This window comes from Saccostrea cucullata, unplaced genomic scaffold, assembly GCF_032062105.1.
Source record: "Saccostrea cucullata isolate Sc308-1 unplaced genomic scaffold, CSIRO_AGI_Scuc_v1 ctg3184, whole genome shotgun sequence".
Lineage (NCBI taxonomy): Eukaryota > Metazoa > Mollusca > Bivalvia > Ostreida > Ostreidae > Saccostrea > Saccostrea cuccullata.
The window spans coordinates 1-26,899 of NW_026933853.1; the positions used below are offsets into that span (position 1 = coordinate 1).

At 32.6% G+C, this 26,899-nt stretch overlaps 2 protein-coding genes across 2 annotated transcripts; one reads left to right on the forward strand and one right to left on the reverse strand.

The window, feature by feature from the left end:
- The first annotated feature begins 2,850 nt into the window (after positions 1-2,850).
- Positions 2,851-17,959, forward strand: LOC134239499 (peroxisomal acyl-coenzyme A oxidase 1-like). The gene is made up of 14 exons (XM_062721675.1): positions 2,851-2,977; positions 7,521-7,683; positions 7,861-8,021; positions 8,683-8,790; positions 10,100-10,219; positions 10,396-10,511; positions 10,688-10,857; positions 11,237-11,399; positions 12,174-12,364; positions 12,488-12,640; positions 12,751-12,856; positions 15,147-15,293; positions 15,493-15,699; positions 15,872-17,959. The coding sequence occupies exons 1-14, from the start codon at positions 2,851-2,853 to the stop codon at positions 15,947-15,949; spliced, it is 2,010 nt and encodes a 669-aa protein (XP_062577659.1). The 3' UTR covers positions 15,950-17,959.
- A 975-nt stretch (positions 17,960-18,934) lies between these two features.
- Positions 18,935-25,371, reverse strand: LOC134239502 (complement C1q-like protein 4). Its single transcript, XM_062721679.1, has 5 exons — positions 25,146-25,371; positions 24,559-24,684; positions 23,934-24,321; positions 19,622-19,809; positions 18,935-19,383 (listed from the first exon to the last, which is right to left on the reverse strand). The coding sequence occupies exons 4-5, from the start codon at positions 19,737-19,739 to the stop codon at positions 18,977-18,979; spliced, it is 525 nt and encodes a 174-aa protein (XP_062577663.1). The 5' UTR covers positions 19,740-19,809; positions 23,934-24,321; positions 24,559-24,684; positions 25,146-25,371; the 3' UTR covers positions 18,935-18,976.
- Positions 25,372-26,899: the final 1,528 nt, after the last annotated feature.

The following is a 26,899-nucleotide window of genomic DNA, read 5'->3' on the forward strand; positions in this document are numbered from 1 at the left end:
CAACATTTATTAAATGTAGGAAATTCGGTAGTACATTCGAGAACATCACAAATTACTCCGAATCTTTTCAGTGTATTAAATCTTCAACGTCCAAATTTAGCATCCCAATCTCTTGGACCAACAGGAGGATTGAGGAGTAGACGACCTGCAGTTACAAATGCTCAACACTTACTTAATATAGGTAATTCAATAATACAGCCACAAACATCTTTAAATATTCCAGCTCTTGGTAATACCATTGGTTCTCAGAGACCGCCTCTACTAACAGCAAGACAACCTGTCAACACAGTGGTGGGGAGGATACCCTTTGTCCCTCATTCGTCGTTCTCCAATAGTATACATGTAAAACACGCAACCCATTTTGGTGGAAATTTCCGACAGGGCCCTAGAGGTGTGTCAGGTCTTTTGAATTCCTCTCTCCAGAGTCATCGTAATATAAGACATTTTTTACCCCTTGGTAGACAACTCGGGCATATTGCGCGTGCTGGTGGACCAGCTATACCCTATTCAGGACTTATTCCTGGTTCCCAAAAGGCTTACAGACCATTCAAATGAAGATCTACATTTTGCAAATTCTAACATTCAAGTATCTACATTTTGCAAATTTTGGTTAAATTTGTATGAATGTTCATGTATATAAAATTATGGTTACAGTGATTAAAATCGATGTGCGATGGTTGTTGGCAAAATAAAGTATTGTTTTTTATTTTTGTTTAAAAATTAAATTCTATTGATTTGTAATTAAAAATTTTAAACAAATTGTTGAACGAAATTACATCTGTAACAGTAAGGGGATAGTGAAACGTCAAACCCATATGTATGCATCTAAATGAGATTGCCTGTAGAGAGCTATTCTCTGGAACCACTCAAACTTTTATTTTGTTATGCATGGTCCCCGATTTAAAATAATTCTGTCCTTTGCTACATCCTGGCACTAGAAATATACCGGTGAAAATTTTGATTGCTACGCGTCTTGGTTGCCATTGTAACAGCGAGAAAAATGATATTTTCAGTTTACTTTGAATCTTTATTGAGCCTTTCGAAAGTCTTTCTAAAGACTATGAAAATCAAACAAACCATTCTCACAAAAACATGACAACGTGTTGCCATTTATATTATCAAAAACCATTTAGAATATATCCTTAAGTAAATGGTAACCATCTGTGTATATTTGGAATACATTTTTTAATACTGAAAATGCTGAAAAATGCTCAATAGTCATTAATACATGTAACAGGTGTTACATGAGTGGTATCAATCAACATCTCAAAAACAAAAAAAAAGAAAGAAAGAAAGAAAGATAGAAACAAAAAAAAAATAGAAAAACACATACAGAGAGCAACCATGTTCAAAAATGCATTTCAAGTTTTAAAATTCAGTTCAGCTTTTGTCCTATTTGAATTCACGGTATCAAATCTTTTCATCATAGAAAATTTTGAGACTACGTACCACAACTTCTACATAAAGATTCAATTTACATGTAAGACATTACAGAGAATTCTCGGCTGTTAATTCGTGGAAAGGTGACACATGATAAGGGCAAACTTGAAAAAGCAATATAAAGGTCACTGCTCTATCTAGATAAAAAAAAGAAGAATTTGAAATATATAATTATATCCCGTAAGTTATGACAAATCACTCACCAAATTCTATAGGATATATTCCACATTTAAAATGTATGGGAGAAAATGATTCAAATAGTTGTCAATATCCGAGGGATTTATCCCATTCATTTGAAGAAATTCATAGGAGAACAAAACCTAATTGGAAAAAATATCCCATCTGACATTTTTTCCCATGGGAGAATGGAGGGATAGTTGATGGGACTGAAAATGCAAATGCCACCATTCTCCCATGGGATTCTTAATTTTAGGACTTTGTATCTCAGTTTAGAAGAGGGGATGTTTGTGAGTTCAACATGAGACTGTGATACTGCTAAGAAATCCCACCAATTGGTAAAAAAAAACATTTTGAACCTCACAATTGTTACGTGCAATTAACAGTAATAATCTCCTTTATAGTTGTTCAGAGGGAACATAGAATAAAATTTAATTTATAAATGTCGTGTTATTGTATTTAAGGTCACACCCTACGTAGTTTGAACTTTTTTTTGTCTTTTTCCATGGAGTTGAAGAGTTCCAATTATTGAATGAACTGTGTATTATATTTTAATTTCTACATATGGTCTTGTACACTTCTTCTAAAACAATTTTGGATAGAAGAAATATCCAGAATATATGTTTAGTATTTTTTATGTATTTTTCTTTGAACTGAGTATCCTAAATTTTTCATCAATTATATATCATTCAAAAAACCCTGGTAATGGATGCTGATTTTTTGTCTATGAACATTTGATGACACCATAATTTTAAATTAAAAATATAAGGTCCCTGCTACATCACTGCATTAACAGAAACAGATAGCTAAGAGCTTCAATCAACAGAAAAGAAGCAGAAAGCTTTGAGAACAGAAAGCTAAGAGATGGGCAACCCACCCATCCCAAACACGCAATGGACAGCTACTTTCATTTTAAAAGGAGATGGACTTTCTATGACAATGACGTAAATGAATGTTCACCTGTATAATTGATTAATTAATACATAGAGAATAAACCAGTATAGGCTTTATGGGAGGTCACGGTTCGCTTTCAAGACAACGAAATGGAAAGTCATGTACGATTAAATTATTTGAGCTCATAATCTCTATTTAAATAGACATTGACTGAGGCTTTGTCAAGGTTTTTAATTAAATTAGACATCGTTAACTAATTTGAGCTGCAAAGCTGAAAGAGTTCAAGAAGTAGTGACACGACGTAGTCTATGTAAGAATTGCCTATTATCGACTCCAAAGATGGCGACCATGGAAGGAGTAAATTCGGATCTTGCAAGAGAAAGAAGAAATGCTACTTTTGATGTTGAACAACTTACAAATTTTATATATAGAGGTCCTGAGAAGGTTAAAAGAAGAAGATATTTACGTAAGTTTTTTGTTGACAGCTCAAGTTATTTGCGGGTTATTTTTAAGAACAAGTTAATGTGTTGGACTTTGAACCTATATATATATCCTGTATATACTGTATACACGTAATGACGATATAGTCCAGTCATTATAAATTTGACCTCAAACTAATTGCAACAGAATTTTTCTTATGGTAGTGTTTCTTCCAATAGCATAATGTAACTCCATAAAAAAATCGGAAAAAATCGGACGAGTGGTTTTCATACAAATCGACTTTAAAAATAAGGAAACATGACTTTCATTTTGTATCTGGTATGCCGCACCATACTACTCGCTGTTGACGTCATTTTCTACTAAAGTACGTCATAGATAAGAATTATTTACCAAAAATTTTGAAAAGTAACTTTTTTTATAAGTTTCCTTCAAAATATTACCAATCATTGAAAAGGAAAATAAGCCAGAATATTATTTTATACGTTTTGACACTTTCAACATGAAGAGGCTATACAGTTTAATAAAACAGGCCTATATTTTATTTTTTTTTTTAAATTAGACTTCCATAGGAAAAAAGTTTGAAATATGTGCACTAGTTTTAAAAGTTGTTGATTTCATACTTTCCACAAGAGCTAGACCTTTTATTGATTAGTTCATAGCGTAAATTCTGTGGTGCAGTAAAATCTCTATGGAACGCCATCTCATTCAAAATTTCTTCCCAGTGCGTTATATTTTCTATAATACACTGTATCACTGATGTCGCTGTCAGAGGGTAAAGTCCCATTGATTCTCCTATGATTTCGCACAAATAGTCAACCGTGGCTTATTTTAAATTTATGAAATGTGGGCGAATTTAAAACGGGACAAAATTGTTTTCAAATGTAAAATGGCGAAAATAACACGGGGCGAAAATAACCTGGTATACAGTATATATATATTTTTTAAATAATACATAACTGTTCTTATCTCTGAGATTTAGTTGATTTAATCAAAACAGTTCATAACTTAGATCTATCCAGATTTATCATTAGAAATGAAAGCTGAAGTAGATGTAGTCCCACTTAACGTACCGTTACTGCTGCATTTAAATCTGAATTTTTCTCACACATATTTTCGTTGCATATATTCTAGTGCAATATAACCTTGTCTCGGCATAAAATCACGCAATTAACGTATTTTAAAATATGCCATATTGAAAATTATCACATGGAATTTGGTTTAATCATAAGAAAAAATGAAATCAAAGACCATTTATAAAACACTAATACTCAGTAATACAAAACAAAGCTGGATCGCTTAATTTTCTCGTTGAAAAATAAATAAGATGTCTGTAAATTTATTAATTTTTATGCACTCCTTTCTTCTGCATAATGATCAAGACATGCACCTAAATAGCTACTTTTGGACTCTAGACAGAAGCTCATCCCCCAAATATTTAACCCAGACCTTGTTCGAAACAAGTTACCTTAATTATTTACATTTATTTATTTTACTTTTTGTAAAATAGAGAATAGCCAAAATATAACCCACCCACGCCAAAAATATATGAAAGGCGTGCCACTCCTGTTTGATTTCATTGTAACCCCATGGGCGTTGGAAGGAAATTGAAAGTAGGGGAGGGGGGCTAATCGAAAGTGGGGGGGTCTAAACCCATAAAAAGGGTTAATCCCAATTCTCAATGCCTATATAATGTCTATTTTTGCAAAATAAAAAGACCCCCTCCCCCCGGTTTCGACGCCCATGAACCCCTTTGATTTTCTAGATTAAAACGAATGTCAACCAAATCAAAAAAATGTCGGTCCACGTCGTCTTTGCATATATTCCTGCCATTGATATGTAGTACTTACTTGGTTTTGAATTGAATTAAAATGCAACAACCATCATCAAACACGATTATGTAGAGTCAGTGCATTGCAAAATCCTGGGGTATATTGTATAAAAGCAAGGAATGTTATTTTAATTGAATATTATGACGACAACCATGCAAGAGAGATTATTATGTCAGGTCATAACTTTGACGCGAACACGTTGCAGAGGAAACGAAGAGGGAAACGAAATACACCTCAGCATATAGCCTTCAGAAGCAATAAGGGGACAAGTTACAAGTGATTAAAGGGGGGGGGGCTGGCAAATTCTTTAGAGTCAGATTCTTTATTTTGATGTCAGCGAAGGATAATATTTATTTCCATACATCAAATCCAAGTCGACAAATAGTACTCTTATAGTTCTCTTATTCTTCAGAGGGGAGAGGGGGGGGGGGGGTTGGTGGTTAGTGGCAGATTATTTATTCCCTGTCCAGTCGAGGTCATATTATTTATTTTCAACATTTTCGAGGACAGATTAATTATTTCCAAAATCTATCCCTCTTCAGAATCAAATGGTTGTCCCTTCGGGATAGAGAAAAGATAGACGATTCGAATTTTCTCTGTTTCTTTAAGAAATTTCACTTTTATTCTTAATATTTATACGCAAAATAAGCAAGTAATTTCATACTAACTGAAATTTCTTTAATTTCTATAAAGTTGCTATGTTAAACTAACTTTGAGTAGAAATTTACTTAGTTTGGTTAGAAAAAACGTATGATCCGAATTTCCTCTGATTATTTACTTAAATTAGCCCATGATATACATTGATCACAGAAAATATTGAAAAATATTTCATGAATGTCTATTTCCCATTTAATGTTTACGGTTATAAGGACCAAAGAACAGTCAAATAACCACTTTTTATCAGGCATCTGAAAAAAAATTATGTAATTCGAATTTCCTCTGTTTAAGCAAGGTATATTATTGAACATGACGCATTAATTCATTACAATAATAATTATATCTTCTAAATTTTATTCCTGTATATTTGTTTTTTTATATTAATACAAACACTGCTTGCCAATTAAAATATCATGTGTAATTTTCCACCTATTAACTTTCTTTTTTTCCTCTTTTTTACAACAAAATATAAATAGATAATTCCCACCTAAATTTCAAAAAATTGCCTCGATGGAATTTTTCCGATTTTTCATATTACATTGCCTACATGTTGAACTCGCATAAAATACTAAAGAAAATTCTGTTGCAATTAGTTTAGGGTTTTACAATTTTTTTGCTATTTTGGCTGGACTAATACACTATGTTTTTTAAATATATTTTTCATTAAAACACAACAAGATAGCCACATTTCCTTAGTATTTAGAATAAAATATAAAAATTGTGAAAGTGCAAGGATGTGTCAATCAAACCCATCTAAAAATTTGAAGTTTCAATAACTTTTAAATCAAATAAGATTTTTAATTTATTTTCATGTGAAATGGTATAGACCGTTACACGGTAACTGTGGTACTGCTCTTTAATAAGGCAAAATGATATACTTTGGTGAAATATGACGTAAAAGTTGTATACATCATTTAATTATCTGTCAACGAAAACTTCGCCGAACGTTATTATTTTGCCCTGCAAAAGTATTATAGTACCGCAGTTATCGTGAAGGGGCTAATTACAACATATAAGTCGTTAAATTACACAGAAAATATTAACTTCAAATCTGTGGCTATGCACCTTCAAATCTTCTGGGCTGTACTAATTATTCCTGTCATTTCCTTCAATAGTCTGAAAAATCTAATTTCCTGGTACATGAAGTATCAAAGTAGAAAAGCCTGGATTTTGGACTATTCCTGCAAAAAATCATGTTTTCTCAGCTCTCTTTAGAAAATAAAAGACTATTTTTAAATAAATGTATTGCTTTTAATGCAAAATCATGAAAATAATTTTTCTCCTTCACGTGTAATTTGTTTTTGAAAATGATGTGTACTGGTACATGTGTAATTGTGTATACACTTGCAAACTTGTGTTGACCAATTAGCTTAGTTGGTAGAACACATGCATAAAGTTGAGGGGTAATTGTCTGATCACAGGTTTCTCTGTTACAAGTTCTAGCCTTCTGTTATAGACATGTTTTGCATTACTAGGATAGATGTAATTTTGCTATAATAGAAAAGCTATTTATCATTTGTACAGTGTTTTCTTTCCTCTCCAGAAAATGAAAAAAAAATTTAGAAATATACAGTATATAACTATACTTAAAAGTAAAATAAGAGAGTCAGTTTCCTTAACCCCCTTCCCCGCAGTCACGCATTTTAACGCATATACCATTTCCTATTTCTAACGCAAAATCACGCATATACTGTTTCCCCGCAATCACGCATTTTCACGCACTTTAAAAAGTTGATTTAATCTTCAATTTATTGCCAAATTCCTTCTATTTTATACTTACTTAAATCAAATAAAATAAGAAAAGTTAGTTTCCTATTAAAATATTACGTCCTGATATCATTTACGCTGAACTTCAGAGAAACTTGTACCATGCTATAAAGTGTTTGCGGGGAAATGGTAAAGTCATATTTCTATGAAGTGAACGTTAAGTGTATGTTTCATAACATTTCAGTAAGTTGTAAAGAGTTAAACAGACTTGACAAGTTGGTAAATGTAAAGTATGTGTTTTTCCTATACAATTACATGTACCAGTCATATTACAGGATGTATACATTTATTTACATTTAATTATTTCATTTGTAGATAACTTGGCCATAAAAGATCCAGAGTTTAAAAAAGCTAAACCTTGGGCATTCCAGACAAGAGAGGAACAGTATGAGACTGCCTTGTGCAAATTTCTTTACATCAATAAAAAAATGAAAGAGCATGGAATTACAGAGCCTGCTGATAGATTTTACTATCAAGAGTATGTACCTGTATATGAATTGGGAGTCTCATTTTAATAAAATTCTCGGTGAAATAAAAAGCAAACATAACTATACTACTATCAAGAGTATGTACCTGTTTATGAATTTGGAGTCTCATTTTAATAAACTTCTCAGTGAAATAAAGAGCATACATAACGAGTTTTATTTTTACACAGAGCAGTGGCTTCACATGAAAACAGTCCAATTGGTCTTCACACAGTGATGTTTATTCCCACCATAGAAAAACAGGCAACGAAAGAACAGCGAGAAAGATGGCTGCCACTAGCAGAAAGCCTAAAAATGATCGGAACGTATGCTCAAACAGAAATGGGCCATGGTAAGATACTCCACAGATTGTACAAACATATCTCTCATCATTGCAATGTGTATATAAAGAGTTTTGAATTACTGTAGACGTACTTTTTTCAACGGGGTCATAATTCCGCGGAATCTCAATTTCTGTTTAATCCGCGGGTAGAAAATTATGCTAATTTTCTAGATTGTCACTATATTTGCCTTACAATTATATTAAGTAGGCTTGGACAAATTTCCGCGGAAAAATGATGAGCGCGTACATAGCGTAAATTAATACCACACGGAAAAAAGTACTTATACAGTAACCTATTTATTAACAAATACATGTACTGTAACTGTTAATTTTTTTAGCATGGGTTTATATCATTTAATACTTGTTATCAACTGCATGATTTTATACTTACATTCAGTGTAATTTTCTTTATGAAATCCATTAGAATATACAACATTCAGTACCTTATAAAACACAAAAAAACTTTGTCACTGTGTGGTAGAATACACTGAAGGAACTATATGCATTTTCAATACTCCTATAGCAGCACATGTCCATGCTTACAAATTATCGACGTACCACGCTAACGTGTGGTACTCAATTTGTCAAAACAGTCAGGTGCCATTATAGGATCAACAACATCCAAAAACAAAAATTCAATGCTTAAATATATCAAACTCTGTTTACACAGGTACATTCATACGAGGGTTAGAGACAACCTCAACATATGATCCAAAAACCAAGGAATTTGTCCTCAACTCTCCCACTATAACCTCTATGAAGTACTGGCCAGGAAATTGTATGTATATAGACAAACGTAGATAAAAATATTTGTACATGTATTTTAATCATGTAAGGAACAGAATTGCAGATTTTGAAAACAAACAGTATATACTGTCAATAGTGAATGTATTGCAGAGTTACAGTTGAAATTGACATCCCAAGATTAAACCATTGTAAACTGACATTTCAGTAGAGGTTGACAATGGTTTTCTGAAGGGTGTCTATTTCAACTGTTACCCTCCAATACATGTAAAATATATCATCCCCTCCCAAAGGAGTTGAAGGGGATATAGTAATGTAATTGTGTATTTTCATGTGGGTGTTGAGTTAATTCTGCATGAACTGGAAGCAATGTAATTTGCATCGGGCTCAATGTTGAATGCTGCTTTGATTTATAAATATTTAAGCTCTTTGAGAGGAGATTCTCAGCTTTGTGGTGCCCTTGTTTTATGATTCTGAATTTCTGATTGAGAAATTTAAAGTGTTTGAAATTGACATTCAAAATCAGATCTTGTTTTAAAGACTTGAATATTTTTTCTCATTTTATCAAAGCCTCAAAAATGATTCACAAACCTATCAAGGGTTTATTTGGTACTAGATATCTTTATCCTCCAAAAATTTGGTAATTTTACACTCAAAAAATTTCTATTCTGTTTGGGTTTTTTGCAATCAATAAGACTTAAGCATTATTAATGCCTCATACTGTAGATCACTTAATTTTCGTGACACCTTATTTTCGTGAGATAGTCATTGACTCTTTATTAGCAAGACAAAATTTTCACGAATTGTGGTAATTGCTATATATAATCTTAAGGAATTCTATTATACGCGAGAATGAAATTTTCGCGAGCATACTGTCTCGCGTAATTACACTAAAATAAAGTTCTCACGAATAAAAAGTGATTTGCAGTATTTCAGTTTATCTTCAAATGCAACTGACATGTTGAAAAATCATAGGCAAAGAAGTGGCACTATCATTTATGTTATTTGTTGCAAAGTGTGTTTCTAATGCAAAGGTAATCATTACATATTGACTAATGGATCTAAACCAACCAGATTTCAGTACTATTAGTATTTATTATGAAAGCATAATGCAATGTACCAATGAGTTAAAATGGATGTACATTTGAATAAATAAGGGTCATTACTACGTTAGTCATGTTTGTTGTACAGTGGTAAGGCTTTTATGTACCAGGTATACTTTTAAAATGTCAGTACTATACAATTTTAAAAAGATAAGCCCTACACTGTATGTTTGTATGCATAAAGATGTTAAGAAATTATGTCAGATGACTCTCAGATTCCTGACTTAAAATTTGTTTCAGTGGGAAAGACAACAAACCATTGCCTTGTTATGGCACAGCTCTACACTCAAGGAAAAAACTGTGGAATACACATGTTCATGGTGCAAATACGGGACCTGGAAACACATATGCCTTTGCCAGGTTTGATAAAAATTGTTTGTTTTTAAAATGAGTATTGATTGTCTTCTTGCTTTCAAAGCACAAATTATCAAAGTGATATAAATAACCAGAACATAGTCCCTGGTACAGCTGGTACTATTATTGCTCTAAATGAAATAGAATCTTGTTTATAAGCATTATGGAAACGTTTCCTGTAGGTATAGAAGTTGGTGACATTGGTCCAAAGTTTGGATATGGTACGAATGACAATGGATACTTAAGACTGAACAATGTTAGAATACCCAGAGAAAACATGCTCATGAGATACTCCAAGGTATATTATATCACTCTACTCCAAGGTATATTATATCACTTTACTCCAAGGTATATTATATCACTCTACGGTTATAAAATAATAGTGAACAATGTTACTAGCCATTAATCTGACCTACCGGTATACTTGTATTAAGTTCAGTGCTTTAAGTGATATTTGGCTTTCTTTTTGGCCAGGTACTAGAAGATGGGACTTTTGTGAAACCCCCAAATGCTAAGATTGCCTATGGATCCATGGTGCTGGTGAGAGCGGCCATTGTTACTGATGCCTCACGTGCCCTGGGCCAGGCCTGTGTGATCTCCATTAGGTACAGCGCTGTCAGACGACAAACAGAGGTCTCCCCAGGGTATGTTAAAGTTTACAATAGGTATACACATAAAAAAATGCATTATTTATCAGATAATTTGTTATTCTTTTAAATTTTTTAAGGTAACTAATAGATATTCTCATTTACAGTTTGTCAGTTTGATTTAATACCTATTGAATCTTAGGTTACTGAGTACCTATGGTATCTTCACTCAGTCATAATGAAATACAACCAAGAGAAACCTTCAACTTTTTTTTCTACAGATCTGTTAATTGTTTTTATATCTTTGTCCTCAATTCATTATCTGTGATTATTTAATAGCTTGATTATTCAATAGCATGATCATCATTTTGATTAATTGAAGATCAACATTTGTACACTGTATGATACAATGGCTCTTTTTCTTATTTTTTCTCAGAGGTGAAGAAGCACAGATTTTAGACTATCAAACTCAGCAGTACAAGTTATTCCCCTTACTTGCCACTTCTTACGCTATGTATTTTGCTGGGAGGTTTATGTATGATTTCTATCTGAAAGCTACAGCAGAAATTGAAGCTGGAAACTTAGAGTCCATGCCTCAGGTAATTTTAAATATTCATTCAAAAAAAAACTTTGGGAAAAAAAAAATTGGTGCACATGAATTTTCACATGAGAAAAAAATTGTTGATTATTAATTTCTTGGATTCTTCACACTGAAAACTTATATTACAGATATTTTGTTTAATTCCCTTATCTCATAAAAGCAATTAGATATGTGAAAATACATGACTGCCACTATGCAGGCATTCTCAAACACAGTAAAACACGGTTATATGGGTCCGGGAGTGCCAGAGATGGACGATTTTGCTTAGTTTTATATGTAACTTGTCCGTTAATATCTGTTAAGTACCTAAAATATTTTAAAGTAATGGGTAGTGAAAATCACTTTGCATCAGTTTATTATAAGCATGTTTGCTATAAGCCTGTTTTACTGTAGTGTACTCTGCATTCTTTTTTTTTTTAATGATCCCCCCCCCCCCCTTTTTTGAGAGATCTGAACTACAAATTAAGGTTTATTAATTTACTTGAGAGTAAGTTGAAAACTGTAAACAAAACTACAAAACTATTTCAGCTGTAATCATATTGTTTAATTCAATTTTGCATTGCTTAATCTTTTTCATCTACATACTTATACATGAAAGACCTTTTTGTTTTAAATCTCAATTCTACTTATTTACGGTGGCAAATATCAGTTAGATAGTAAGATTATTTTTGAAAAAAGAGTGTCAGAATTGAGATTTCAAAACAATTTTTAAAAAATTTCATTAAAAATAAATGTAAAATCATATACATAATCAGACAACTTGATTTTTCAGCTCCACGCCATTTCGGCGGGACTGAAGGCCTTCAGCTCCTGGACGTGTTCGGCGGGGGTGGAGACATGTCGTCTGTGTTGTGGGGGGCATGGCTACTCCCACGCCAGCGGTCTGCCTAAGATTTATATAGACTGTGTTCCTGGCTGTACTTATGAAGGGGAAAACAATGTCATGATGCTCCAAGTGGCCAGGTAAAAAATCAGTAAGAAATCTTGGTTTGACTTTTCAGGACATATTCTCTTGTATGATGTATATGTTGTGTGTACAGTCATGTGCACATTGTTTTGTAATTAGCATCTATTTTTTATTGGAAGGTTTTTGATGAAGATGTATGGGAAAATGCAAAATGGAGAATCACTGCCAAGTTTTATGCAGTATTTAGGCACTGACCTCAATAAGAGGTCATGCATGACAGAGGAAGTGGCCCTGAAATGTTTAGTATTGGCTTATGAAAACAGAGCAGCAAGGTAATTCTTGTCTTCTCATAAGGAAGAAAAGTAGTTGGCTAATATCGATAAAAAAAAACATCGTCGCAGAAGTATATTATATATTAGTGTCAGTGTTCTTGGACTTGTAGAACAGTAAGAGATGCAGCTGTCAACATGCAGAACTTGGTACAGTCTGGGAAATCTCCAGTGGAGGCCTGGAATGGATCTACAGTAATGCTGACATGGGCAGCTACAGTAAGTACCTAAGAAAGACAGGTGTATTGGTTTCAGCTTCAGCAATGTACACTCTCAATAAGTTTAATAGTATTTATCAAGGGCAATGCTTCAGCTGTTGAAAGAAGCACTTAATTGTATGATCAGTTTTTATACGCCTGTCTTAAGACGGGACATATGTTATAGGCTTCTTGTCCATCCTGCTGTCCATCTGACCGCCTGTCTAGCTGTCCAAATGCTAGCTTTTCTTCTGTCTGGCTCATAACTTTAATACTAGAAGGCCTAGTGTTATCAAACTTTGTCAGCTGATACATCTTGGGTAGAATGTGTGTTGTGCACAAAAAATAGGTCACTTTACCCTTTAATTAAGAAGTTATAGCCAAATATGGAAAAATCCTTTCCGGCCCATAACTAGAGAACTATTAGACTTAGAATCATCAAACTTGGCCTGTTTATGCATCTTAGGTAGAAGGTGTGTTTTGACCTATTTCAAGGTCACGGTGACCTTTAATTTAAATGAAATTTTTTTTAAATAAGTGTCTTTTTACTCTTCATTTACACATCCCCAAAAATGTAAGAGTATTGCACTATCCTTATTAAAAAAGTGTTAAATCAAGAAATACTTATTTTTTCAGCATATACTTGACAGCAATCTTTAACAAATATAATGTATGTTAGAAAAATTCCAATGCTCCCATGATTGTAATTATCAAGCACTGGTCAAGAAGAATTCTGATAACAGAAAATTGCATGTCAAATTAGAGAGAAATTAATGAGTTTAGTGTGAGGAGCATCTGGTAGAGCATTTCTGATCAAGCAGGTGTTATCTATATCCCTTGGGAATTGGGCAAATGGGTCAGCCTGTTGGATTAAAAATAGCTCTTGTTGGCTAGTCTTAGCATTTTAATTGATATTGCATAATAAAGAACTGCGAACGATAGTATTGTTCTCCCGCCTACCTCCAAGTCAATTTTCAAAAGTTAACATATTTGATGAATTTTTAATATTTTTTATAGATAATTATATGGATTTTCATAAAACATTACTTATTTGGGAAAACAAAGAGAGATAACTCTAAAATTTTGGTAAAACTTGTGTTTTTCACTATAGAAATCAATGGAAAACGGAAAATATTTTTAAAACATCTTTCCCCCCGTGTCACATAAATTCCTTTTTACAGGTAATATGGAATGTTATTTCACAAATTCATACCAAAGCTTTTAGTGTGACACGAGGGGGGGGGGGACATATGTTTATTGACAAAAAAAGATAAAAATGTTTATTTTCCACCATTTTCAAAGCGATTTAAAACTGAAACATTATATTTTTTTGACATATTCATGTTTTTTTATTTGTCTAAGACACAAGAAAATATATAAGGAACATTTAATCATATCCAAGACTATTTCAAAATATGGTGATGCCTGAAACTCCAATTTCAATGGAAAATATCGTCTACCCCCCTTTTTTCAAGAGCTAGAATTATGTATAATTTACTGTTTAGCGCTGGTATCAAGACAATTCATCAATTATCATTGAACTGTTCTTTGTATTAAACAAAGATTTTATGGCCAAATTGCTTTTGATTTTGAATTAAATGGTTCCAAAATGTAGGCGGGAATCGAGAGTTAGCGTGCGTATTTCTTAATCTGATATTATAGATATTAAATCTAAAAAAAAAGATCACAGAGTATTTTATATGTTTTAAAAATCAAATGTTTTATGGTAGATAGAGCAGATTGGTTCATTTCTTGGTAGTAATGAGTAGACAAGCATCCAGTCAAAGATAAATTAATGAGTTCAATGTAGGAAGGCTAGCTGTCTCAATCATTTCTTTAGAGCATCTGTGACCAAGCAGTCTTTTCTGTATCCCTTGGGATATTAGACAGAAGAAATGTTGGTCAGTTTATAGCATATGTCATTTGATGACCAGCCTTTTATTTTCAAAATCAATTGGGTATAGATTAAGTTGTTAAGACTAATTTTATATTGTTTAATATGATGGGCATTTGACAAGGTCTAACACAACTAGGATAGAAATCTATCAGTGTAATATTTGTCATAAATAATTGGGTATTAATGCTTATACAACAGGGAATGATAAACAAATATTTTAAGGAATGGAAAAATCATGGAAATCTTAGAATCAAGGTTGACATGATTTTCTTGCACTCTAAATTAAAAAAATAATTGTAATTTTTTTGACAGGCGTATCATGCTGTGGCGTGGCACTTTATTTTTATCTACATTGGTTTGTAATTTGCGTGTAAAGTTATTTGCTCAATTAAAATTTTTTTTTGTTTCCTTTAAGGCCCATTGCCATGCCTTTGTTGTAAAACATTTCGTTGAGACAATAACTGGTTCCAAGATGGATGCCAAAGTGAGACCAGCTCTGACTGGTTTGTGTAAGCTGTATGCCGTTCATGGCATTGTGGAGAACCTGGGTGGATTTATTCAGGTCTGTACAAATTTTAAAATTTTTAAAGATTGATCAAAATATTCCATGATCAAGGGAAACATTTTCTTTAAAAGTTGATAAATTTAAAGACATAGCTGTCACAGTGATAAATTTTGGAATTTAATGCTTGCTGGGTAATGTGCTTGTATGGAAGATAAAGCAACTGTAAATTATATTTGTATGCTCTTTAATTTTCAAGGATGGATTCTTTGATTCCAATCAAGTAAGCTTCCTGCAGAAGAAGTTGCTGGCATTGCTGGCTGAGATCAGACGCAATGCTGTAGCGTTTGTGGATGCATTTGATTATCCAGACGAGGTGCTCCAGAGCTGTTTGGGACGATATGATGGTCAGGTCTATCAGGCTCTGTATGACTATGCCAAAAGCTCTCCACTGAATGAAAAGGAGGTAAATGAAGTGTTTGTACAAACCCCTTACATAATATTATACTATTTTGATATATTCAGCATTCTGGTAGAATATTTTTGTAAACATGTGTATGACTGAGTACACAGGTGTATAAAGCTACACATACAATGTTTAGCTCTTTCCACTAATAACGATTTGTCTTTCTTTTCAGGTGCTTGATTCCTACCACAAATACATCAAACCTGCTCAACAAGGAAATGGAGCCATTTATCAAGTTTCTAAATTATAAGATTCTTTTATATTTTAATACTTAAACTGAACATTTGGATCAATTACATTCCATACATGTGTTTACTGATTGATATACATGTATTTTATTGAGTTTCATGTGAAATGAGTACAAACTTCTTAATGGAGTTTTTTTATCAGTTAGACTGTGATTAAAAATCATTATTTGTGTCAATATGAATAGGTGCAATAATTAATGTTATGAAATGTTCTTGTTGTAAACTAAGTTTTATGCAGATGAATATGAATTGAAATAGTCTTACACTATGGAGTTATATTCAGGGTTTTGTTTTTCATAATCATATTTAATTATTCTCATGATTATACAAGTATTAATATATTAATGTTAATAGTATTAATAATAATTGTTTAAAAATTGTAATACCAGTATGTTTTTCTCCTTCGAGTGTCCATTGTTAAATAAAATACAAAAAATCACATGGGCAAAATTGTTAGCCTTTTCCATAAGTGTAGAGCACAGAACTGAAATGTAGGACCCTTCTGTAAAAGAGTGCATACTACAATTTGCCTTTTTTATTGAAGTGTTCTGTTCACTTAGCAAGGAATAAATGATATATTGAATTAGCTGTGATACCTGTATATCAATTATTGTGATTGTTTGTGTGTGTTTTTAAGATTTATTGATGTACAATTTACATCACATGATTGTTGGTTCTTGTGTGTTCGTTTTAGGTTCAGTGTATACTGTAAATTCCTAAATATACGCGTGGAATTAATTATTGCGTAATTTCGCAAGAAGCACAGCACGCGAAATAAAATTACTCGCCTTTATTATTATGATGCTGAAATCAAAGTAAAATCTCTTGATCAACCGTCCCTTTGCGAATAATTATTCTCGCGATTTGACGTTGAAGAGCCTATTCGCAATAACTCGCGAAAAATAAGGAATCTACAGTAGTCTGCTTATTACTATTGTTTTGTTTTCCCATAAAATTTATCATGTAGCCAGGTACGTTTGTATGTTACTTTTATGTAAAGGGAAAATATACCAGATAATAAAAAAAATCATGTAATCTAATTACAGGTGTAGTTTTATGCCAAAGACACTTGACAATACATATTTTCTTATTATACCCTCCACTTGAAAAGTGGGGGGGATGTATATAGTGACTGAGATGTCTGTCCATCAGTTATGCTTGGGGGTACCCATCTCTTACCCACAACTCTTCTTATACCCCTGAATGAAATTTAATGGGACTTTCACAGAATGTTTGTTACATATTGCCATTGTGACTTCCTATTTTGATCCAACACATTTTTTGGGTTTCGCATAGCAAAATATGGACACTGCCATTCCTTCAATAATATTGAAAGGTACCCATCTCTTATCTGCAACTCCTCCAATACCACTGAATAAGATTTAATGATACTTTCACTTTCACCTTTATTACATAAGGCCATTTCTTTTACTTTTTGATCTTACTCCTTATTTGGGTCTCTCAGAGCAAAACATGGACTTTGCCATTATAATCATATGGGAGGCGGGGTATCATTTAGTGAGCTCAGTGCTCACAGTACCTCTAGTTTGAAATATAAATAATATTGTTTTTAATATGAGGAAAACATGTATTGTCAATTCAAAATACAAATGTAATCAGTATCTTTGGAAGGATTTTTTAAAATAGTTAAGGCAAAATGAGTACACCTTTCAGGTATTTTAAAATGTTTAGTGAATACATCTTTTTAAACTAATTTATTTAAGATTCCTCTGTTTTTCAGCCAGTTTTACTTAAACTTGCAATTTTAATAAATTGATTTTTATTTTTTAAAATTTCATTGTCACTTGCTAAAGTAAATTTAATGAAAAGATTACTAAATCATGCTTTAAATGTCATTTTGCTTCTGTTGATAAATTATGTATAGCTTCTGTTCCATTGTTCAATAAAGGTCTTTCAAAATAAATGACATCTTTGTATTACAGACTGAATTGTACACAACTGTAAAGTTGTATGAAGTATTTTTCTAGTAGATAAATAGATTGCTTAATACCTGTCAGAGTTCTGTTATGGTATATACATGAGTTCTTAAGTTTGTTGACAAGTTTGTATTTTTAAAGCTACACAGAATTAAGGGAGGGGCCATATATAGTTATAATGAGCAATAATGTCTCTTTAAAAATTGCGAATTTCATGGCCCCTGGGTCCGGGGCTCTGGTGTTATAGGGGGGGGGGGGCTCTATTGTTTATTCTTTCAAACTCTTTTTCTTTGCTTCTGGGAATTATGCCACTGATCTAAGTAAATATTATTAGGAAGAAAGGTACCTCTTCCAAAATGGTGAATTTCATGGTCCCTTGGTTGGTGGTTAAATGAAAATAAATCGACTCTGGTATTAATCAACCATTTATGATGAAATAAAATTTATGATAAAATTTCTTAAGTTTTGAAATGTTTGGCCCCAGGGTCAGCAATGGTGCCTATTTCAAAATTGGTTTAGAACACGAACTAAATTCAATTGTTGGAAAGTTGGTACATGATAATCAGGTGACCTATACGGCCCATGGGCCTCTTGTCATTAATTTATTATTTTCCATTATCATTATACAGTTTCAGTGTGTAATTTTCAAACTACTAGTATTGTATAGTCATTCAGCAGTATAGTATTGCTTTGTCTTCCGGCAGGAGTCAAGATATTCTAGTTATTAATTTTGATTGTTTAAACTACTTTTCGACACTGATATTGATAGATCACTAGGTAGATACATGTATACATATGAGTCAACAGTTGGTTGAGATTGTTGAAAAGCTTTAGAAAAAAGTTTATCTACATTTTAATCATAAGTTATTCATTTATGACTTCTTCTGAGGGATAAAGGAAAGAAACTAGAAAAAAATATGTACGAGTATGGAAAACAGTATGGGAAAAAAGTACTGACCAATCCAGGCATAAAACGAAATTCTTGAAATAGTACATGTAATGCAGAATCGACATTTGTTCATGAAGACAAAAGAAACAAACAAACAAAAATTATTGTATCAGTTTTTTATTTCCAACGTTTGTTTTTGTACATTACATAAGTTTAAATCCGGAGAAGGTCATTCTTGCATATGCATTACTTTCCATGTAGTTTCCTGCAAAGTGGGTTCCAACGCGTGTGTTAACAATATCACCTTTCTTTAAATTCAGAATGGTCATTGTAGATGCGGGGGCCCTGTCGTTATGATCCATGGCATCAGCCCACCCTATATCTTTGATAGCATTGTTCTTTACGATTTCTACTATGCTGTGAGATTTGTCAAATGCTGTTGTAGAGGTGTGAAACACATCGACCCCACTCTCTGGAGCAGTAAATTTCCCGGACCTGGCATCATATCCGTTTCCAATGTTGGTCTCAACACGGTCATAGACAAATGTTTTGTGTTTGGATAATGTTTTGACCATGACATTGCTCGACATGTAGGCATAAAATGCAACTCCTTGCAATAGAATTATACAAGTCAACATTTGTACATTTTAATTGTGTAAACTATATTTGCAATCTTAACTTTTATTTTATAAGAATGTAGAATATTTTTCTACTCGTGTACTTTTAATATATAATACAATATATAAATTGTGTGAACAGTATTTTTGGTTAAAAAATGGAAGTGGTAACTATAATACAATATACAATCACCTAATTAACAAAAATGTGTTATAAATTGTTTGTCATACCAGTAAGTCGACTTTCTTTCCGTTGTCCACAGAGGCTGCATATAGTGTCCCCCATTTCTTTCCGGTCACATGACTCTTCAGCATAGACAAAACCCACCGAAGCCAAAGGTTTAAACATGCTGATTTCGATTAATGTCCACAATTATGTGCATAATAAGATACTGTTTCTCTTAAAAAGGTTTCTGTTGCTTCAAAAGAAATATGTTGTTTAAAGAAGATGATACAAACAAACGTTTATAAAAAAAATCCAGAAAATGACAACCTTAATTATATTTATATGAGTAAAATAAATAACTTTAACTTCACAGAATTTATTTTTTTTCATCCAAGGTTTCACTATAAAGGTGGTTTAAGTGAAGAAAATTTGTATAGATTATTAAAGGATGGTTGCAGAAGGTTGAATATTGATCATCACACATGTAGCAAGTTTAAAAATTCTTAATATTTTACTTTCTTATTTGCATCATTTACAGACAATATCGGTATATAATATATATCTTTACAAAAGGCTGACCTGGTGATGTTTGAAATCCTTTTAAACATCAACTCGTTTGTCATTAGCCTCCATTGTTCAAAATTCAAACATGCCTTTGAGTATCACATGTAAATACTATGCTTTTGACTATATGCTGGTGACGGCTGATTATTACTACATAAATAAGGAGAATTAACAATTGGGAAAGCTGACGTCATCTCGTTTGTCATACTATTTCGTTATGTCGTTAGTTGGCACATATCCTCTATTGTCAGTGAAACATTCAAACACGAAGCAGATGTTACAGGTTTTGTTGTTTATTTTATTTCGAGTTCACGGGGTTACAATGAGTAGACATAAGAATTGGTACCTATGATTAATTCTAGTAATTGATAAAACGTAGACGATGTATTTGAATTTCTAGTTGAAGGCACAGCAAGAGTTTTCTTCTCCGGTGGAAGTTTAATTTTTCAATCAATTAATTCTGCTTGATAGCATATGTAACAGTATGCCAGCTTCACGTATACGTAATACAGCAATTAAGGCCCATAGGAATTTAAGAAGATTATTGGAAAACCTGGTCTCCAAAAACTATATAGATGATGTCAATGGGGAACTCCAGCATCCTTTTTTTTAATGCCTACTTCAGCTAGAGTACCGAAATTGTGTTAGAATCACAATTTAAAGAAGATGGGTGAACAAGGAGGGCGAATTGCATATATATAGTGTGACAAATACGAAGTGAAAAATAAAGTATTAGTGAAATGTCATCCTTAATCAGGTGTTGTTTAGAATAGTGGTAAGCGTGTTAACTAGTCACCAAGGCATATGATTTTCTTGATTTTTATTATATAACGGGTTCGAATGATCAATCCCATGAATACCATATCATTTTTTGATATTAGAATAATTTTTTTCCCGAGATCTTTTTTCTCTCAGAAGTTATTTATCATAATTTCATTAATTTCAATAATAAGAACTTAATTAAATACTTAACTCACAAATTAAATATGATTTTAATTGATATGATTTTATATTAAGGCAGCCTGCCATTCTGCACGCTTTGTTTCCCCATTTTCTTTACATGAAAAATGTTCCACTTGTTACATTGATAGCAATGTGGCAACGCACTTTGAAAAAATTATGCACTTTGAAAAATTTTTTCAAAGTGCGTTAAAATTGGGACAAAATCAACGCACTTTGAAAAAAAATTTCAAAGTGCGTTAAATTTGGGACACACTCAACGCACTTTGAAAAAAATTTTCAAAGTGCGTTAAGAGTTTTCATCAACATTTTTTACCATGTGGACATTTAACGCACTTTGAAAAAAAATATACATGAAAAAAAAAAATTCGAGACTTAGATTTTAGTAACTGAGTGAAGCAATTTGTACTAATTATATCTTTCGAAAAACGTTTTAATTAACATGTATTGATTTACCCTCATTGAGAACAAGGAGAAGATGAGTATATAGAATGTAATGCTTATGTTATGTATATCTTTGCAAAACATTCGTTGACTAACGCACCCTCCCCTCTCTCTCTCTCTCTCTCTCTCCCCCCCCCCCCCCAAGGTACTGATGTTTATGCTACACCCAAAATATGCATTTGCATAACTGGTGTGACGTTGAAAACTTTCAATAAATTTAAGTTTACATTAAATGCGTGCAAACAGAAACAAGCTAATTCAGAGAATTCGTGTCCCCCGCTTAGGGAAAAAGTCGGATCCCCCTGATTGAATTTGTAGAATTATTAAATGTATACATGTATACTGAAGCAAATAAAATACATGTATGTCAATATGCATATAAAGATTGATTGCTTATTCTTTATTATGTGTATGGAAGATTCTTTTTATATGGAATGTTTATCACACTGAAATTATGATTTTATAACCTCATAAATTTTTCATTTCATATGTTGAATACTATCATTTAGTAAAAAAAAAAAAAAGTATTTAAAAAAAAAAAAAAGATCGACCGAGATTCGCTCCCGGAATCTTTCGCATGTGAAGCGACAGACATACCACTAGACCACGGAATCGCTTTACATGACGTTCAGTATATGCAAAACTGAAGTCACATACATGTATATATTCTCAAAATTTTACACAATCCATGGTGTTTAATTTATTTAGCATTTATTAAACAGTTCTAATAGTTGTAATAAGAACACAAAATCCGCCGAGAACCTGTTTTATACGCAACAAGCTAATTCAGAGAATTCATGACCCCGCTTAGGGAAAAAGTCGGATCCCCCTGACTGAATTTGTGGAATTATTAAATGTATACATGTATACTGAAGCAAATAAAATACATGTATGTCAATATGCATATAAAGATTTGATTGCTTATTCTTTATTATGTGTATAGAAGATTCTTTTTATAAATATTTATCACACTGTAATGATGATTTTAAAACCTCATAAATTTTTCATTTCACATGCTGAAATGACCCATTTAGTAAAAAAAAAAATATTCAAAAAAAAAAAAGAAAAAAGAAAAAGAATAAAAGGATCGACCGAGATTTGATCCCGAGACCTCTCACATGGGAAGCGAGAGACATACCACTAGACCACGGAATCGCTTAACATACAATCACGTATATGCAGAACTGAAGTCACATACATGTATATATTCATGTTCGGTATTCTCAAAATTTTACACAATCCATGGTGTTTGAATTTATTTAGCCTTTATTAAACAGTTTTAATAGATGTAATAAGAACATAGAGTCCGCCGAGAACCTGTTTTATACGCAATAACTCTCCTCATGCCCCTGTGCTAAAAATAGCGACATGTAATACTATAAATACTAATAAAACAAACGGGGCGGGGCACTTTGAGAGGGGTGAGAGAGGTCCTAGGGAGTTTTAGTATGAAATTATATTGCATAAGCTCAAAATCTTCTTGAAATATCGCCCGGAAATGATAGTGTTACACACAAATTTACGACCTTGAACTTTGACCTTTTGACTTCAAAATCAATAGGGGTCTTCATTAGGCCACAGGGAGTTGTTATGTAAAATTTCATTGCGATAGCTCAAATGGTTCTTATATAAGAGATATCGTGTGGAAACAAAAGTGTTATAACGGACAGAATTTGCTTATTTATGACCTTGACCTTTTGACCTCAAAATCAATAGGGGTATTCTTTAGTCCATAGGGAGTTGCTAAGCTAAATTTCATTGCAAAAGCTCAAAGGGTTCTCGAGATATCGTGTGGAAACGAAAGCGTTACAGACAGACAGAAAGACGGACGGACGGACGGACGGACAAACCCAAATTAATATCCCCCACCTTTCAAGCGGGGGACAAAAAATCAAGCACAGTAGAAGATTTAAGAAAGAAAGAATTTTCAAAGTTTGGAAAAATAAAAATCGCTCACTTTCACATCCTGAAGTGACCTTGACACCAAAAAGTTATCCAACAGGTTAAATTATTTATCATACCTGAGATTTTCAAAAATATTGACCAAGACATACACATATTTTTCAAAGTGCGTTAATATGGTCGATATCAACGCACTTTGAAAAGAAATTTAATTTTTTCAAAGTGCGTTGATTTGGTCCTAAAATTAACATACTTTGAATTTTTTTTTCAAAGTGCGTAATTTTTCAAAGTGTGTTGTAACATAGCAACAACTGAACTTAACGAAAATGATTATGTGTCCAAGTTGCTGCGTGCCCTGGGTGAAAGAGTATGGGGAAATTATAAACCAGGGTTGGTTTTTAAAAAAAATCATTTTTGCAGGACATGATGAAAAAATCAAGTGATTGAACCAAATGCAAGAATTTTAGTTCAACAACAATATTTAGAATGGCAAAGACTATTACTTACAGCAGGAAGTCGCATTATCAGCAAAAACACACACACTTTTAGCAAAGCAAGATAGGTGAAAGATCAGACTGGGAATCTCTAATAACACGTATAGGAGATCAAAAGATATCTAGATGAACAAATAAGATCTTGATGTAAGATCACAAATGGCAATACATGTATTTGACATTGTTTTTATCAATAAAAACACATTCAGGATAAAAAAAAAACAAAAAAACTTTTTAATCAGAATTTTACTGGCAGATCATCATGCAGCCTCTGAAGCACACTCTCCCTGATCTAGCCACTTCAGTTAATTTTTGAACAGAGCAGTAGGGATCGGAGTTGACACATTTCTCGATATCAAACCTTTTCAAAACTGGACATATTCTTGGACAAAATATTGAATCTAAAAAAGAGACATAAAAACGTTAAATAAAATTCCATAGAAATCACATGGTGTTCAGGTTGTTAATGTTATTCAAGCCATAACTATCGTGGTTTAAAACCACGGATCTCATGTGAAAAAGAGAAAGTCAAAATGTGGTCCGCCACATAAAAAGAAACAAAGTATTTTATTGTTTAAAAAAATTTTAAAAGTCCTTTTTTTGTTTTAATGAAATAAAGCAAAGGAAGAAAGACTCACTATGACATGCCACCTGACATCCCCGAAAGCAGCCATTTACAAACACCGGGGAAACGAAACAACACGGATCACTGTTCAGGCAAGCTTCCATTTCATAGCGAGCAGGTGAAAGGCAATTCAAATTTCCTTTAAAAAAAGAAAAACCTTATCAAGAGGTTGTTGTTCTCCCATATTTATAAATAAATTGTTTTAAATTGTAAAAATCTTATGATATTTATTAAAGTGGATGGCTTTTATTATACGACTAATACTTACAATGTAGGTGGTATATGTTAATGTCAAAATACGGTACTTTTTATCCTCTTTTGGGCACCGGCGCTTGTTTCGGGAATAAATTTTAACCCATAGTATAATGTTATATTATGGGTCAAAAATTTATTACTGAAACAAGTGCCTGTGCTTTTGGGATATAGTAACTGATTTCACTAGACCGATAGTTTGTACAAGATAAATGGACAGTAAAAATAAAAATAAATCATAAATTCAAAATAGAAGGAAAACTATCGTTCTAAAAGGTATAGAATACACAGGTAATTGATATAATGAGTGTTTTATCCTCATTTTAGTGTTTAAAGAAAAAAACTTACCAGGTTCGAAATCCGATGCACGGCTTCCAACGATGATGGCAAAAATCAAATAAAAAGTGTACATCTCCATGGGAATTTATTTATGATCAACTATGCACAAGCAGGAGCAGGATGGAAAATTATAATCTCGTATCAGTGCTGTTAACTTATAATATAATACAGTTCTAAATCCCAGTAAGTTAAACAACGCAACAGCTGAATTTGAGAACCATCATTAATAAATGCCCAAAATGTTCATTAGGGTTATTATGACAATAATAACTGTCATTTTCGTAATGCAACAAATTGTAAGTGCATACTTAAAGTGCAACTACTGCGTAAAAACTGTTCATGGTTTAAAAGGGGTAAAAATATCTTGCCTTTAACTGAAAAACAGCAAAGAATGTACATGTATGTACATTATTTAATTATTCATTTATTATCAAGTTCGCTAATAGTACAATTAGTTATAATGAGAGAAATATATTTTTCGACACTTTTGTACGAGTTGAAGTAAGAGGCTAGATACAAATACTTGCTCATGTAATTGGAGTAGTCAAATGTATCAACTAATTTGAGATACTGTATTACTGATATTCTGTAAATGTATTTTATTTAGCGTGTACGATATTTAGCGGAAAGTGATTTTTAAACATGTTTGCGTCGATTTGATGTGGCGCATTTCTTGATATTCTTATTCATGTATCAATGTTTAAGCTGAAGCATCTTACCGCCAAAAGCGCTAAAAAGAATACACCACCAAATGTAATACGCGTTTACAGTATACTCTCTACCATCTTTAAAGTAAAGTCATCTGGCCTCCTTGTTAGGCATTTAATCAGAAATAACCGATTTCATTTACTTCTAAACCGTGAAGAGAAAACTAGCTGAATCTCTCGAAGACCTTCTGTTTAAACATCGGCCTTCCAGATGTGTGATAAAATCGTCAAAAATCTTTAAAGAATGACTGCACTTAATTAATAAGCTATGACAGTTGGATCCCGATGTTTTGCGCAAAATAAAATTCTAAAATTCATTAAATTTATGTTTTATAGGTATTAAACAATGTCTCAATAGCAGGTTTTGGTATATTATATTACATGAAAGTATTAAATAATGCCGAGCGACACTAGCTTTTGAGATGGGAGTCTAACAGTTCTGTCCCATTTCTATTGTTATTCATATGCATACCAATTTTCAACGACTTTGTTTACATCGAACCGCAACTTGGCCATTTTTCTTATTTGCACAGAATGTGTATTTTAACTTAAACTAAAACATATCCAAAGGACAATGTTGGCCAAGTTGCAGCTCAAAACTAATTTAAAAAAAAAAAACTGTCCCCAAACTAGGGTCGAGATAGCTACTAAAATAACCGGTCACTGAGCATCAATGATTGATATTATAATCACCTTTCTCACGTGACCTTCTGCTGTTCAATACGCTAACGCTTTCATTGAAAATTTCATTGTGTTTTAGTCTCTGTTGTGACATTATCTATCGTACTTCCAACTTCACACTATGGGAGATTTTTGCGCAAATTTTAATAGGGTTTGAAGATAATATGTCTCTTATTTAACTTAATGCTTTTCATTAGGGGTGTTTTGAAAGAATTCTGGTGCTGACAATGTCATTAGTAAGTACTGTATAGGCTTATGTCGCCTCTGTATTATGGTCAGCAGAGCGATACATCTACCCCATCCCTTTTCATTAGAATCATTTAATAATTGTGCACATAAAATCAACACAGTCTCTCTCTCTCTCTCTCTCTCTCT

Bases quoted from the DNA above. Each gene is read 5' to 3' on its own strand.
- LOC134239502 (XM_062721679.1), bottom strand. From the start codon at position 19,739: ATGTTTAAACCTTTGGCTTCGGTGGGTTTTGTCTATGCTGAAGAGTCA. The intron at 19,384-19,621 runs GTATGACAAACA...TTCTATTGCAAG, and splicing joins GAAAGAAAGTCGACTTACTG to GAGTTGCATTTTATGCCTAC.
- LOC134239499 (XM_062721675.1), top strand. From the start codon at position 2,851: ATGGCGACCATGGAAGGAGTAAATTCGGATCTTGCAAGAGAAAGAAGA. The intron at 10,858-11,236 runs GTATGTTAAAGT...ATTTTTTCTCAG, and splicing joins CAAACAGAGGTCTCCCCAGG to AGGTGAAGAAGCACAGATTT. The intron at 12,641-12,750 runs GTAATTCTTGTC...TTGGACTTGTAG, and splicing joins TATGAAAACAGAGCAGCAAG to AACAGTAAGAGATGCAGCTG.